Below are 16,149 nucleotides of genomic sequence, written 5' to 3' on the forward strand. Positions count from 1 at the left end.
CAGTCCAGTCCATAGCTGGAAAGATCCTCACCCACATTCTCCTAAATCAGGGGTGGGCAATTATTTCAGTTGGAGGGCCACTTAATGAGTTGTGGTAAATTGTCAAAGACTACATCCCCCCCCCTCTTTTTCTTTTGTGTGCATGCCCCCCCCCCCCAGAACCCAGCTGGAGCTGCAGTTTGCCAAAAATCTTGAAACTCAGCTCTGGACCCAGGTGGGAACTTCAGCTATGGTGGGTGGGTGTCACACATCAGTTGTGGGTGCAGCCAGCAGGTTCCGGAGCCTTGACATGGAACCTGCTGGCAGTGTATGCAGCTGAAGCTGCCAGCTGCCCAGTGTGACAGAAGCCCCTACCTGAGTCCACAGCTGATGGCACCACATCAAAAGCTGATGCTGCTGAGCAGAAGCAGTCCTGCCCACCTAGGACCATGTTGTGGCTGGAGCTGGAGCCACCAGCCACCCTTGAGCCAGATCCAATGGGGTGGTGACCACCTGCACCCAGGCCAGATTTTTCATAGATTTCATAGACATTTGGGCTGGAAGGGACTCCGAAGGATCACTGAGTCCAGCCCCCAGATTGAATTTGTTGGCAGGCCAGATGTAGCCTGCAGGCCGTATTTTGTGCACCTCTGTCCTAAATAGACTCAATCCCCATGCCACATGAGTCCCAGTGTGATTTTAGACCATTCAGAGGTACAAGAGACATGATGTCTGTTATAAGACAGCTGCAGGAGAAGTACTTTGAGCAATACAGAGATCTTTACATGGCCTTCATTGACCTGACTCAATCAACACAGAAGTTTTATGGAATATCCTGATGAGATCTGGATGTCCACCAAATTTGTTCCCATCCTCATACTTCTTCAGGATGACATGACAACAACCATTCTAAGCAATGGTTCAGAAACAGATCCATTCACCATTATAACTGGAGTCAAGCAAGGATGTGTGATTGCACCAGTGCTTTTTTCTTTCTATATTGCAGCTATTCCGCATCTTATTGCTGATAGACTTCCTTCTGGAGACAGCATCTAGCATGGCATGGACAGGGATCTCTTTAACATATAGTCATTGTATTTGACATCCAAGATCACCAACACCTTCATTACCGATCTTCAGTATGCTGACAACTGTGTTGTGTGTGTCCACTGAATTGAAGAGCTCAAAGTCACTCTTTACAGCTTCTGTAAAGCATATGAAATGCTTGGACTCAATGTCAACTTCACGCAAACTAAAATACCCTACCAACATACCCCAAACAACAAAGTACTCCCCACATATTATAATTAGAGAGCAGTTCTTGGAAAATGTCGAACATTTACTCTACCTGGATGTCAACTATTCCAAAAACTAAACATAGATGATGATATTCAATACTAAATAAAATATGCCAGTTTTCATAGTTTCATAGTTTGTAGGGTCGGAAGGGACCTGAGCAGATCATCTAGTCCGATCCCCTGGCATGGCAAGAAAAAGTACTGGGGTCAAACGACCCCAGCAAGGTGTTCATCTAGCCTTCTCTTAAAGACTGCCAGGGTAGGAGCCAGCACCACTTCTCTTGGAAGTTGGTTCCAGATCCTAGCCACCCTGACCATGAAGTAGCGCCTCCTGATATCTAGTCTGAATCTACCCTTTGCCAGCTTGTGACCGTTATTTCTAGTCACTCCTGGGAGTGCTCAGGGGAACAGGGACTCCCCCAGTGCCTGCTGGTCCCCTCTGACTAGTTTGTAACAGGCCACTAGATCCCCCTCAGCCTTCTCTTGTGGAGGCTGAACAGGTTCAGGTCCCGTAGCCTCTCCTCGTAGGGCCTGCCCTGCTGCCCCCTGAGCATGCGAGTGGCCCTCCTCTGGACCCTCTCATGTTGTCCACATCCCTCTTGAAGTGCGGTGCCCAGAACTGGACGCAGTACTCCAACTGCAGCCTGACCAGTGTTGCATAGAGGGGGAGGATCACCTCCTTGGACCTGCTCGAGATGCATCTGTGGATGCATGACAAGGTGTGGTTGACCTTCCTGACTGCATCCCCACACTGCCGGCCCATGTTCATCTTGGCATCAATGACGACTCCAAGATCCTTTTCTGCCTCTGTACTGACAAGAAGGGAGTTCCCCAGCCTGTAGGTATGGTGCTGGTTTTTCCTCCCCAGGTGCATCCCCTTGCACTTGTCAGTGTTGAATCCCATCCTATTCTCATCCACCCGCCCCTGTAACCTGTCTAGGTCTGATTGCAGCCTATTCCTCCCTTCTAACGTGCCCACATCCCCCCACATCTTTGTGTCGTCAGCAAATTTGAACAGGGTGCTTTTTACCCCCTTGTCCAGGTCACTGATGAAGATGTTGAACAGTGCGGGTCCGAGGACCGAGTCCTGTGGAACCACACTGCCCACATCCCTCCAGGTTGAAAATGTCCCGTCCACCACCACTCTCTGGGTGCGACCCTCCAGCCAGTTGGCAACCCATCTGACTGTGTAAGTGTCGACACCACAGCCCCCCCAGTTTCTTAATGAGAATGGGATGAGAGACAGTGTCGAAGGCCTTCCGAAAGTCCAGGAAGACTATGTCCACTGCTACCCCTGCGTCTAAGGATTTGGTGACCTGGTGATAGAAGGCTACCAGGTCGGTCTGAGAGGACTTGCTTCTAATGAACCCATGTTGGTTGCCCTAAGCAAAATCTCTCCTGCTGGCCCCTCGTGGACATGTGCCAGGATAATTCCCTCAAATAGCTTGCCCGGGGTCGAGGTAAGACTAACTGACCTATAGTTTCCCAGGTCCTCCTTCCTCCTTTTTTTGAAAATGGGAACCATGCTGGCCCTCTTCCAGTCCTCTGGCACCACACCAGAGCACCACGAGTGCTCGTACAGCTGTGCCAGGGATCCCACAATGACCTCAACTAATTCCCTCAGTACTCTAGGGTGGAGATCATCCGGAGCAGCTGAGCTGAATACATCCAGTCCCTCCAGAAGTTCCCTAACTAGTTCCTCACTAACCCTTGGCCTAGGGGGCCCAGAGGAGGGGTGGCTGTTCCAGTCCCTGCTCAGGAAAATGGAGGCAAAGACGTCGTTAAACAGGTTAGCTTTGTCATCTGGTGTGACGACCAAATTTCCTAGCGTGTCCAGCAGCGGCCCCACGTTACCCAGAACCTTCTTTTTGCCCCCTATATATTTAAAAAAGGACTTCTAGTTGTCCTTGATCCGGGAAGCTAGTCCCAGTTCCATCCCTGCCTTGGCCTTCCTGGCTGCCCCCCTGCATCCCTGAGCAACCGCAGAATAATCCTCCCTTATAAAATATAAGGGAGGTCCCCAAGATTGACTAATTCTATGATTTCTTTTGTGTATATTTGGAGATCAAACCACAGACTCTGTGCCCATCTGGGTCTCAGTCACTCAAAATTTTTTCAGCCTAGAGAATGGAATTCACTACTTTGAAAGAGCAAAACTGAAGTTGGCACTCATAAAGACAGTGCTGCTCAAAGTACAATCTCTAGGCTGGATCTAACCCACAGAGCCAAGTCATCTGGCCCCTGGGGTTCCCCTAGGTTGGAAATTTCAGGACCAGTAGCAGCATTAATTGGTCCTGGACCTAGTACAAAGTATAAGACCTGGTGCATGGCCCTAGATCTGGCATGCAGGATCAGTCCACAGCTGGACTAACCACGGTGCATGCAGTTGGTCTGCAGATCAGACATGGTGCACAGGGTCCCTTGTATGCTGGATATGGCTCACAGACCCAGCCCTGCTTGCTGGATCTGGACTGGTTTTGGATCCAGTGGTTGTGCTCTACTCATCTGCCTGTGTGCTGGTATGGTGGAGCACCACTGCATAAAGAGATACCCTTAAATACTTCTCTTGTATCTACAGCATGTTATAGGGTGTTCTGTTGTTTTGTTTTGGGCACTGTGCCTTGTAGTTGTGGGTGAGAATTTCAAGTGAAGATTTTGGGGACTGCCTACAAATGTAGTCCCCAGTAGCCCAGGAGGCCCCTTCCAGTCTTATGCTCCTAAAAGATGAACAGGCCACCAGAGAAGGTAGCATAAAATAAGGACAATACAAATGCCCTTTCTGGAGTAATTGAAAACAGTGTGTGAGCTTAGTGAGATTTGCAGAGCAGATATTTAGAAAGAGAAGACTGACTTCAAACATGGTTAATGCCACAGAAGGAGAATAAAAGCAGCAGTGTAAACTGACAATGATTCAGGTGGATAAAAGACAAACCATCTGTAGAAGGAAAGGGAAAGCTCAGGCAAAGATGACTTCAATATTTCTAACTGAAGGCAAAAGTCTAAATGGAGGAGAATGATATTAAAGTCAGAGATAGTCAGAAGCAAGATTTCAATTTGTGAAGTATTTTATATTAGAAATATATTTTTGGGTGTAGCCAGAAGATAACTAAGTCAAGAAAAACAGAGGCAGGCAATAAAGAATAGAGACAAAGATTTTCTAGTGAAGTAGCAAGGGGATGTTCTGATAAGAACAGGGTCAGAGGGATGTCGACAGCATGGAGAGCATCCAGAGGAGGGCCACACGTATGATCAGGGGACAACAGGGCAGGCCCTAGGAGGAGAGGCTACGGGACCTGAACCTGTTCAGCCTCCACAAGAGAAGGCTGAGGGGGGATCTTGTAGCCTGTTATAAACTAGTCAGGGGGGATCAGCAGGCATTGGGGGAGTCACTGTTCCCCCAAGCACCGCCAGGAGTGACCAGGAATAAGCTGGCAGAGGGTAGGTTTAGGTTAGATATCAGGAGGCGCTACTTCACGGTCAGGGCGGCTAGGGTCTGGAACCAGCTTCCAAGAGAAGTGGTGCAGGCTCCTACCCTGGGGGTGTTTAAGAGGAGGTTAGATGAACATCTTGCTGGGCTCATTTGACCCCAGTATTCTTTCCTGCCATGGCAGGGGGTCGGACTAGATGATCTGCTCAGGTCCCTTCCGACCCTAGAAACTATGAAACTATAAGAAGGAAGTTTCTCCCATTTGGTAGGAGCAGATGTTGAGGACTAAGGTTTAAAAATTCACTCATCCCTTGCTGTTCTGAGTTTTAGTAAGGCTGAGATATTGAAATAACAAAAGACATTCAGTTAACATGGAAACTGACTATTACCTTTCACTATCTATCTATTTAGATGAAAGATAATAGTATGTTCAGTAAGAAAGCTTTTTAGACAGGTTCCTAGTGAGCCTTTGAATAGGACACATTTCCAACTAAACTGGACATTTCATAAGAAGTATTTTACCAGATTGAAACACTGGCTCTTGTGTCCAACAACTTCCTGGTTGGCAGCTAGAATTAAATGCTCCAGAGCAGAGGTTGCCACATGTGCCACAAGTGGCACAGACAGCCCCTGTGTGTGGCACATGGCAAATCATGAAGGAAACAGGCAGCACAGCAGCAGCCTGGGCAGGAAGCAGAAAGCAGAGCAACTGATTGGGTAGGGTAAGGGGATTGGATTGACACTTTGAAGAGGGTGTGGGGCATGGTAAAGGGGCTGTTGGAGCCATGCATAGCCCATAAGGCTAGGGTACCCCGAAACACCTATTGTAGAACAGGACCCACAAGGGGTCCAGGAATGCACGGGGTCAGAGAGTACAACAAAACTGTGTCTAAGACGACAAAAAGGCAGCCTCCCCAATATATATTTTACCATCAAAGATGCGGCGGGCGAGAATCGAGGGTGCCCTTTGGGCCAACTTGGCATGGCAAGGGGGCCTTGGGGAGATCAGGACCCTGCGTCAGGATGCATGCTCAGCAGCCACACCCTGAAGCATGCTGTGCTGCTTGCTATGCACAGGGTGCCTCCTAACTTGGAAGCAAGGTAGTCCTGTCCACAAAGTCATTTCAGGTAGGCTACTGTGCAGTACTGAAAGGGTTAATTAGCCTGTCCCTGAGCTAATTCACCTGCTTGTGGCAATGTAGAGATAGGGCTACATTGCTTCTGGTTTAGGGAGTAAGCTGCCTGAAGCAGCATGTCATGCTTGAGGGTACTGCTGCCAGGCACAATAAATTTACTAGGCACACATGGCTTAAGTGTCCTAACTCCTAATTCAGGGTCTTGTGTACTGGACCACACTGCTTCTGATGGGACATATTTCTATGTATAGAGACCTACTCATAAGGTCCTAAGGTCTTTATTAGAACCAACTGGAAGATGCAACTATAAGCAATGCCAGGAAACTGTACTGAACAACATGGCTCATTTAATGAAAACAATGGTAGAGAGAGTAGTTCAGAAGTAACTTTGCAACTCCTGTTCCTAAGGCTGGCAGAGGCCAGGCACATTACCTGTGCAGTGGCCTTGATCTGGGCTGGAGAGGAAGCACCTATTACTAGCTGTCCATTACACTGCCACCATAATGTAAAACTGATGGTAGAAACATAGAAGATGCCTTAAAAGGAGACATTTTATGGTGCAGTCTCTTGGGTGAAAGTACTTAAAGGAGGAAAAAGTGCTACAGGAAACTTCTTTGAGAAGGATAAGAAAGGAAAGACATATTCTGTTCACAGAGAAAGGGAGCAGGCAAAAATGGCCAACAAATTATAAATGATTTAAGTTATCATCAAAACAGTGTCACTGAGTTCAGTTTTAAAATAACCCATCTTTTTCCACTCTATCAGTTTCACTCAGACTCTGTTGCATTTTAAAAGGTAGATGAAAGTAGGTTTTGAGCTGCAGGCAGCCTTTTTCCACCTCAATTTGAAAAAAACTGAAAACGGTCTTTTAAGTGAATGTAGTGAAAGTAATAACAATTGAATAGTTTAAAGTCCAGGGTATAGTTTCTATCTAAGAAGTAATTAAGGAAGGCTAATGATTTGTTACACAACTACAGAAGTAATTGCAAGTCTTTGACAAGGCTTGGCAAAAGAGGAGCTATTTGGCTCCTGTGCATGAACAAAGAGAAGGGGCTGAAATCATCAGGGAACACAAGATGACAGTGTGATTAAAAAAAAAAAAGTCAAAGGAACTTGGAAAGGGCAAAATTTATTATTCAGTCTCCCTCAATCCAGTAACAGTATGAATTTGGCAGACATACCGTAAGAAATAGCCAGCGAGATGACTTCACTGGGCAGATCAGTGAATGGGAATAGATAAAATAAAGACAATGCAATACTTAACAGACATTTTAGAGGGCTTTCATAGGAAAGAGGAAAGGGCTATGCAGGGAACTCTATCACCATCACCATCTAACCAAGTTACAGGTAAAAGGTGTTGGGTGCAACATCTCTTCTACTTGCCTGAACAGACATGTTCTCACAGTAGTGGTTGGTAGGGCAAGATTTTTTGCACAAGCACAGTAGCCCTGTTAGTGCTATAGTGTGGTTTTAATGATGAACTTGGGGATAAAGGAAGACAAGGCACAGGCTTATTATGGCTTCAGTTGCAGAAGTATTCTTCTTTTTTAACTGTATCTCTTTGGAATGAAAAAAACCTGTGTTGTGCTTTGAAGGGACTGGTGCTTGTAATCTACTCAGTGTCACTTTAATTAAAGTATGTGCCTGGGTGCAGTCTTTAAATCACTTTTCTAATTAGGAAATGCACTCTGGTCTATGTTGTTAGCTGTACAACATCCGCATTGTACACACAACGGTTTTGTGTCTGAGTGCAATAGAGATTACACTCTCATTACTTACAATGGTCTCTAGTTTGGAGACTGTGTTCACTTCTAAACATTTATTTGATCAAAGAAGAGTGGATAGGAATCCTTCCACAACACTGAATGGCATCTGGGGTGCTGGGATAATCTAATTTTGCTAGACAGATATTTAGTTATAGGCACAGACAAAGATAACCAAAGAACTGACTTGCATTGCTCCTACAAATGATCAAGATTTGTTTGACTGAAAAGGCAAGCCAGGTGTGCCCGCCTGACCTTGAACTACTGTTTGTGTGCCACCTTGGCCCGAGCATCCATTGATGGACATACCGGTGTTTCGTGTGGCCCCTGAGGTAGGTCATTATTGCCTTGGTGGCTGCCCCCAAACTTGCCTGCTATGACTTTGAATGTACTACCAGTGAGGGGTGAACTGCTGGAGGCCCCTCTGGGGTTGGTACTCTGTTTGACAGCCATTGGTGGGGCTCCACCTGCTTCACACCCCAACCTCATGCCAACCTCCGGCGGGATACCAGGTCTTGAGGCAGCCGTCCCTCTGGTGTAGATGTTTCCTTGCCCACGATGCCTCCCTCAGGTTTTGTGTCATGTGCACACTTCACCTGTGGTGGCCCATAGGCCTACTAGTCGCATAGACCGGGCCTCTACCCCCTCTGGGATAACCAAAAAGAGGGGGAAACAACAAAAAACAGGAACGCAAAATGAAAAAGAAGGGGAAGGAAGCCGCAACGCTGGCCTCCCTCACTTCCCCTTGCTGGGGTCTTTCTGTACTAAGAGACTCAATTCGTGAGGCTTGCGTGCCTCATCACCGCCCTACAAAAAAGGGAAAAAGAAAATTGAACAAAAAACAAAATAAGGGTCTGGGCAGTCTATTGGGCTGTTCCACCGGCCTCAATGTCAAAATTCAATGGGGTCCCCTCAACACCCTTCCTGGGCAGTTTCTTCAGCTCTGCTGCCACCAACCTGTCTCCTATAGCCAGTACCTGAGAGTATTTGGGAGGATGACCTGTCTTCTCCCCTGGGTCTGCTGTAGCCCTTTCCTCTGTACTGTTGCTCCCTTCACATTGCTGAGTGCAGCCTGCAGTGCCATCCTCCTTTGGCGCTGCCTGCAATGTCCTGCCCCCAGCAACCTTTAGCCCTTGGGGCTTTGATTCTCCCTTGCCTGAGCAGGAAGACCCTGTTGATTTTGCTGCCGCTCCCTGCCTTGATTTGCCTCCACTACACAAGCACCAGCTGCTGCCGCTGTGGAGAGCGTCTGCCGCCTGTCCTGCTCCCCTTGCTGCTTCTCCTACAGCTATTCTTCTTATTTCTGCCGGCCAGAGATTGCTCATGACATCACAGGCCGGCTTCAGCTGGATAAAGGTGTGACTTGTAACCCGCGCAAGCTCTACTCTTTGTTCCTGCCGCATTGTGCCCCCTCCTGCAGGCAAGTAATTTTCTTGTTTTTTTTGTTTTTATGCCTGGCTCCCATCCCTGGAGCCCCCAGAGTGCAGCTCAGGGCTCTTTTATCTGAATGCCCCCGAGACATCAGGATTGGAAAATCAATGTAGAGTTTAGTAAATTTTAACAGTTTGAAGGACATGGTATTGCAATGGATTAAATGCAGTTACCTTGCATGTATTTTTCTTCTGGTAAGCCTGAAAAGGATAAAACCCAGGACAAGTGGCATCATTTCCTAATACTCCATACTAATTTTAGAACAAATTGTTCTTTTAAAGTGTGACCTGTTAAACCTGTCTGAACTCCAAAAATGCTTAAAGAGATGGATCTGGACCACACAAGCTTTATATCTGCATAGAGCTGAAAAAAATCATTTATCCCTGATGTTATTATTTAGATTTGCTAAATCCTTGATACCTTTAAGGAAGACATGATTTTTTAAGGTAATTACAGGATGAGATGCAAAGTTTTACTTGATTTCCGTAATTTGTCTCTCAAGTCTACAGGTCAAAAGTATTCCTTACCTGTGTTTAATAATATGACATAAACATGCACAGCATGCTATCTTGTGATATGCTGGCTATGATACAGTTAAATCAGCAAATGTCAAAAGCTTTTTTAAAAGTTAGAGCACTCAAAAATAAAATGTATTTTGATTATACAAATTAACAATTTAAAAATCTGTCCTAGGGCATTGTTCCATGCTAGTTTTTACTGCCATTCTCCAAAAAATGAATAATGTAAGCTATGGCCCAGGCAAGCCTTGCTAAGAGGGCTTCAAAAGAACCAGAAATGTAACAGAGGATGAGATGTGGTATTTTTGTTGCTGGAAAACTCAGACTTCCAGCAAAGGTGTTCTTTTACATCAAGATCAATATTTAAAGGAACAGGGATTCTTACCAGTAACCATCAAGGTGAAACTTAATGGGCTCTTTCTGACATGGAGATTAGATTAGATGATGTAACACCTTCTTCTGGCCTTATTCTTTGAAAATATGTGACCATACTTCACAGAGCAATGCAGTTAAAAAAGGCTTGGTTATAGATATTTAATTAAAAGGGACAATGCATTCTCAGTGGCAAGACCCCAAGTGTGAAAGAAAAAACAGAATTCAAATCTGATAACATTCAGACTCCAATATAAAATATATCACTTTGCTAAGGAGCTTACCGAGGAGTGACAACTTAAAAAAAATGCATATACCAAGTCACAGAACCTAACAGGGAATGAAGAAAAATGCCTTTTCATTACAAGTTTTTATGCCCCCTACTTTTGCGTGGGTTACTGCAATAGTCACCCACCAATTACCGTGTCAAAAAAAAAGAGAGTCCTATGCATAGAAGCAGATTCTCTCTGCGTGTGTCAGTGTTTGTGAGAAAGTAAAAAAAACAAGACCTAAACTAAGTGCTATCTATGTTGCTAAAACAGAAAATTCATGGATGACGAATGCTTTTCTTCATCATATTGTGATCAAACAAAACCCCTTTGAATGCTTGGATGCAAGCTCGTAACTGCCTGTCATGCAGAATTTTATAAACAGTCTTAAGCAACTCTGTCCAAAACTTTTCCAGTCTCAGGATTAAGTTTTGACAGAATTTGAACAGAAGGGAGAGATCAGATTTTAGGCTTCATTGTACGATTATCTTTTAACTGGAGACATATGTTCTGCCCAAGATATTTGAGAGGACAGCAATATTACCATATAAACCATAGATGAAAATACCATGGTGATTCTAGAATAGAAACCTGTGAATTAACATCTAAAGAGAATGCTGATCGTAAGGGATGTTAAATGGGAAATTGGATTATAAGGATTAAGAAACTGTCAAAAGCTCTGACTTGTCAATCATACATCCATTTTTCAAATCCCTTGTTTGGTACCTTTCGTACATAGGGTTTTTATTTTTAATCTCATATATATAATGCAGCAAAAAACAGTAATATCAGCATGTTTTTTCTGGCAGTTTATCTGTAATGGGGCAGAAATCATAGATTTTGTTATATTTCCCACAATTATAAAATACAGTGAAACTCCCTCATCAATTGTGCAAAAATGTGTTGGCAACATAGTACAGTATATATGTGCGCACACACACAACAGCTACTCCCCCATCTCCATGTGCCAGCTAGCCCCACCCTGAAGCTCCCTGTGCATGAAAAACTCTGCAGCAGGTAGTATTTGTATTTTACAAGACTACCCTATGGAGGAGTTTATTAGTTTCATGCCCACTAAGAAAGGCGCATGTGTAGACGCTGAGACATTTACTGTACAGTTAATTAGACAACTGCACAGTAAACATCTCATGTAGATGTGCTAACAGAGTACAAACACACACACAACAAAATACCTGCATATTGAGAGGCTTCTGGGCAAAGTTAGCACAACAGAATCAAGTTGTTACAATAAGTAAATACATTCACAAACTCCAGATGTAGAGATCTGAAGGTCAGGAAGGAACTTTCATATAAGCAGAGGCCATATAATGTTATCATGACTGAAGCCCATCATGACATTGATATACAAGAGGGAGAAGGTGAAGAAAAACACTGGACCAAATTCTGTGACTATTCATTTTCAAACCACATTTGAATGTACAGTTGATGCTGCAGTATGCATTTATATTTTGGGTACCAGTGACCTCTTAATGCTGAACATTTCTGTTAGGAGGGGAGACAACCTGTGTTAGCTAAAAGAGATACAATCTACAGATGCAACACAGGAAGGCCTGGAAAGAGAAAGTGCTGTGCATCAAACACTGAACAGTATATTTACTAATAGTGAAGGGCAAGCAGTGGTGACAGATGGAAACAGTAAACTTTTATGGATTAAAATAAAACATAAAAAAGCAGGGTGATAAGAAATAAACAAGAAATAAACCAGAAGATTGGTACTACCAAGAAAAGTAACTATACTGAATTAGTAGGTGGAAGTTCACTTCTGAAAATAATCTTTATGAGCCACGGGAGTCAGGAAAAATAAGAGAGGACTGGGAAAAACTGATAAAATTGGAAGCACCCAATGCTGCTCTTATTTAGACAGGTATTAGACGGACTCAATTCCACTGACTCAAAAGGAAAGACATGCATTATCTTATTTATTTAGGGCCACTCAAATTTACTAATAGGTGATGCACAAAATGGCTACTGGGGACAACTCTCAGGACATCTGTTAATGAACAGCTTGCTACCATGGGAAATGCTACAGGCAATGAGTGTCTTCTGGTTACTGCAAAAGCATGATTAGTGGAATGAACAAGAGAATCCATTTTAAAATCAGTGCCTGTAGCTGAGTTACTGTTTTGCTTGGGAATACAAAACTCTCTTACCTCAAACCTCTCTTGCTCTACCCTATGATGATCATCCAGCTGCTGCTCCAGATAAGTCAGGTTACGGAATTTTTCTAGGTAACTGCTGTACTGTTTCTGCAGTTCCTCCTCAATCTTCTCATATTCATCCATGAAAGCTGGGCTGGAGAGATCAGGGACAACAACATGGAAAATCAAATCTATTTGTTGCTGCAGAACTCTGAAACATGTACTTGCATGCCATTGCATTTCTATTAGTCTAGTCCAAAGCATGGCTTTCCACTGTAAAGGCTCTATCCCCAGTGTCTTTAAAACGGAATATAAGTAGACAACCAGTTTAATGTGGGCCTGATTAGGCTGACACATGAGTCCCCACCTCACCGACCCTTGTTGCATTGCACAAGTGTCCCCTGCTGCACCATACAGACCTCTGACCTGTTGTATAAAACCCTCTTGTTGCACCACGTAGCCCCCCCTATGAACTGGGTGAGCCACCCCAATGTCATGTGGAATTCCCAGATCCCTTAAAGCAGGGGTTGGCAATGGTTTTGGGTAGAGTGTCAAAAACACCTGCAACCTTGACTTGTAAGATGTTGCCATGCCAGGGGTAGACAGTGGGGCAGCCATGAGGGGCCTGATCCTTGTTGTGGCAGCACAGCCCTGGCCCCTTCCCTGAGTGCCAAGCAAAATGCCTTCACATGCCTCACTCTTGCACACCTTCGAGGAGTTTCCCAGCCCTGCCTTAAAGGCCTGTGATCACCAGATCCTCAGCCCCACTAGTTGTGCCACTCTGTCACCAAGGGACGGTGACAGGCATCAGAAGTTGGAGAAAGGATGGAAAACCTAGGGACTCTAGCAGCAGCAGTTAAAAGCAAATTGGGAGTGGCACCCTGACCAGGAGTCCCACAGGCTGCCAGCTGGCATGCTTCACTCTTCACTGTACTAGATATTAAGAATACAGGTTATCAACACCTAATCTTATTCTGCCATGAATAATCAGTACACAGTCTTTACCGGACACTCTGTAGGGTCTGAAGTCGCTTCCGGTTTCTTTCCAGTTCCAATTTTCTTTTTTCTATCTTGACTTCCAAATTGGCTTCATCCAAAGCCACATTATTTAACATGTCTTTAGTCTTCTGGACTTGTTCCTGAAAGGAAGAAAGAAAGAATTAGTGGATGAGATGTAATTTGCTATGCTGTAATCTGACTCTGGACCTGATTCTGCACCTTGATTCACTACAAGTCATGTAACTAAAACCCCTCACATGTGATTGGACATAGGCTCCTGCATATTACAGTCTTGGTACAAACATCACGTACTTAGTAATTCACTGTCGTTCTCAATGACAGCATTAAAAAGGTCATTACTTGTTTTTCAAATCAAACCTCTAGCAGAACTTCAGAGACAATCCTGCTCTCCCATAACAGTTAGTTTGCCTGTTTTTCTCTTTCTATATTTTAGGATTAGTTACAGATTACAGTCTTATTCTACACGGCTGAGCACTTATACTGCAACTTTTGCTTATTCAGATGCAAAGTATTGGAACCAAAGATGTCCCTGATTTATGCATTTTACCCACAGTATTTACTTGAATATAAGAAAACGTTCTTATAATTAGATTCTATATATGGAAGAATTATAAATGTATAAATTTTCCAGGTCTAGAATCTAATTATTGGAGGTTTGCCTTGAATTTGTTCCCCTCCCCCTGCTACATTTGGGAAAATATATCTGGGGTATCAGATATTACCCTTACCTTCTGCCCCCTACAACTTCCTTCCCCTGTAGTCCCCACCTCCTTACTGTCAGACCCTGTTCTCCCTGAGCACATGGAAGTGGGGGGCAAATTTGAAAACACCTTGAAATAAATATGCCTGCAGTAATTTACTTAGGTAAATTACCCATAGACTTAGGTCATCCAGAATTGATGCCTTTTACCTTACTTGAAAATGCTGTAAGCTTTAGCACAAGTACTCCATAAACACACTTTTATACAGCACTTTTGTATCCACTTACATATAGTAGAAACTATACATGAACTGCAGTGATGGCAAATAAGCATGAGATGGAAAACAAGTTGAAGAACAGAAATGAAAGTCTGGAGACAGATGGAGTGTAGACAAAGGTGGAGAATAAAGGAAGAAAGAAGGTGCCAGTAGCAGCAACAGAAGAGGCAGCAATGATGACAGTGATGATGCCAGAAGGAAGAGAGGAGCACAGGAAAGTGGGAGACAGAGTGGGAGCAGAAGGAGAAGGTACATGGAGTGAGCAGCAGAGGACAGCAGGAACACAACAGCAAGTCAGCCCACAGGGAGTGGTGCAGTAGGAACACATGGAAGAGACACTGAGAACAGCTAGAGAGGAGTGGAGGTTGCAGATAAAGGCAACTTTAACTGGCAAAGGGACTGACAATGGGGAGGCAGACAGGATCAACAATGAATAGATATGATTCCCTAAAAAAGGTACTGTTTGAGATTTTGGAGCTGCCGGTGGAGCATCTCACCAGCCCGATACCTTTCTTGAACCAAAAGACTTGGGAATTGACTTACTGGGATGAAAAAGGGTATGAGAACCTTTGGAAGAAATCTGCAGAGAAATGTGGAAAGGAGGAATTAAAAGGGATAAAACTCATAACAGAGAAAAATCAAGAGAAAGCATGATTATAGTTTGAATGTACGTGGATTTGCTAGAAGCAAAAGACACAGAAAGATGGATGGAAAAGTATGTCCAAAGGGCCATGTTCATAGAGAAAGTAAGGAATAAATACAGTATCTGGACGGGATCTGGGAGGACACAACTAGTGTTACAAGTGGATGAGTGAAGCCCAGGTGGGGTGCTGGTTAGTGATCCGGATCAGGGCACACTGGGATTTTTTAATGTACCACAGGCAACCAAAATGGTGCAGCAAATGCAAAAAGGTGGGGCACCTGTCTGCACACTATCCCCTCACAGTGTACTACAGATGTGAAGGGCACAGAGCAGCAGAGTACCAGGAGTCCCTAAAATGCACTATTTGTAAGGGAGAGGGACACTTGTATCCATAAGTGCCACAAAGCCTTTGCAAGTGTAGTCAGACCCACTAACGAACAGCAACACCAGGTGCAGGAGAGGAGGAGTTGGACACTGAGACAGAAATGCCGGAAGAAACCCCCCAAGAGGGTGAAACAGAGAAGGGGGGCAAAATTTCTGTGACTGAGGAAGTACAGCAAGAGATAAGAGATGGACTGGAAGGGAAGGTGGGAACAGCAAACAGCTCAGACATGAAGGTGGGAGTAGGGAAGAAAGAAGATACCTCTACAGACAACAGAAGTGGAGACGGAGCAAGAGAAAGAACAAGAGAGACAGGCTGGGAAAGAAAGAAAATGCAGGGGCTGAAGACCAGGAAGAAGAAACCTGATAATGAAGGAGATGGAGTCAGAGGAAGAGCCAGTGACACCTCTGGGCTCCAATCCAGACTGGAGCCCAGAAGGTGGGAAGTAGCGGGGAGGTGGGAATATGCAAGCCTTCCTAAATGTAAAAGCAATCTGGCAGCTTGCAAAGGCTACAGGATGCGAGTGAGGGAGGAGAGGGGTTGACCACCCTGAGCAGTAGCACAGACAAATCTTAAAGGGACAGGCACGCTCAGCTCAAAGCAAGCACAGACAAACCTTAAAGGGACAGGCAGCACTCATTTTAAAACAAGCATAAATGGCATTGACAATAGTTTTGCTTACCATCAGGAGTATCTTAACAAGGAAAAGATGGAAACAGATTGAACCAGTGTTGAACCAAGTAAGGGCAGACATAATCTGCCTATAAGAATGTG

At 44.6% G+C, this 16,149-nt stretch overlaps 1 protein-coding gene across 5 annotated transcripts in view; it reads right to left on the reverse strand.

Moving 5' to 3' along the window:
* Nucleotides 1-16,149, reverse strand: part of IFT38 (intraflagellar transport 38) — a 218,047-nt gene that overhangs the window by 113,530 nt on the left and 88,368 nt on the right. For all 5 annotated transcript variants that reach the window (XM_090024409.1, XM_090024411.1, XM_090024410.1 and 2 more), the window contains exons 7-8: nt 13,358-13,491; nt 12,365-12,506 (exon numbers count right to left, since the gene is read on the reverse strand). In XM_090024409.1, the coding sequence (XP_089880535.1) occupies nt 12,365-12,506; nt 13,358-13,491 (276 nt within the window). The remainder of the gene's footprint in view (nt 1-12,364; nt 12,507-13,357; nt 13,492-16,149) is intronic.

This window comes from Crocodylus siamensis, chromosome 12 (assembly GCF_052110815.1).
Source record: "Crocodylus siamensis isolate JL-2025a chromosome 12, ASM5211081v1, whole genome shotgun sequence".
Taxonomy (NCBI): Eukaryota; Metazoa; Chordata; order Crocodylia; family Crocodylidae; genus Crocodylus; species Crocodylus siamensis.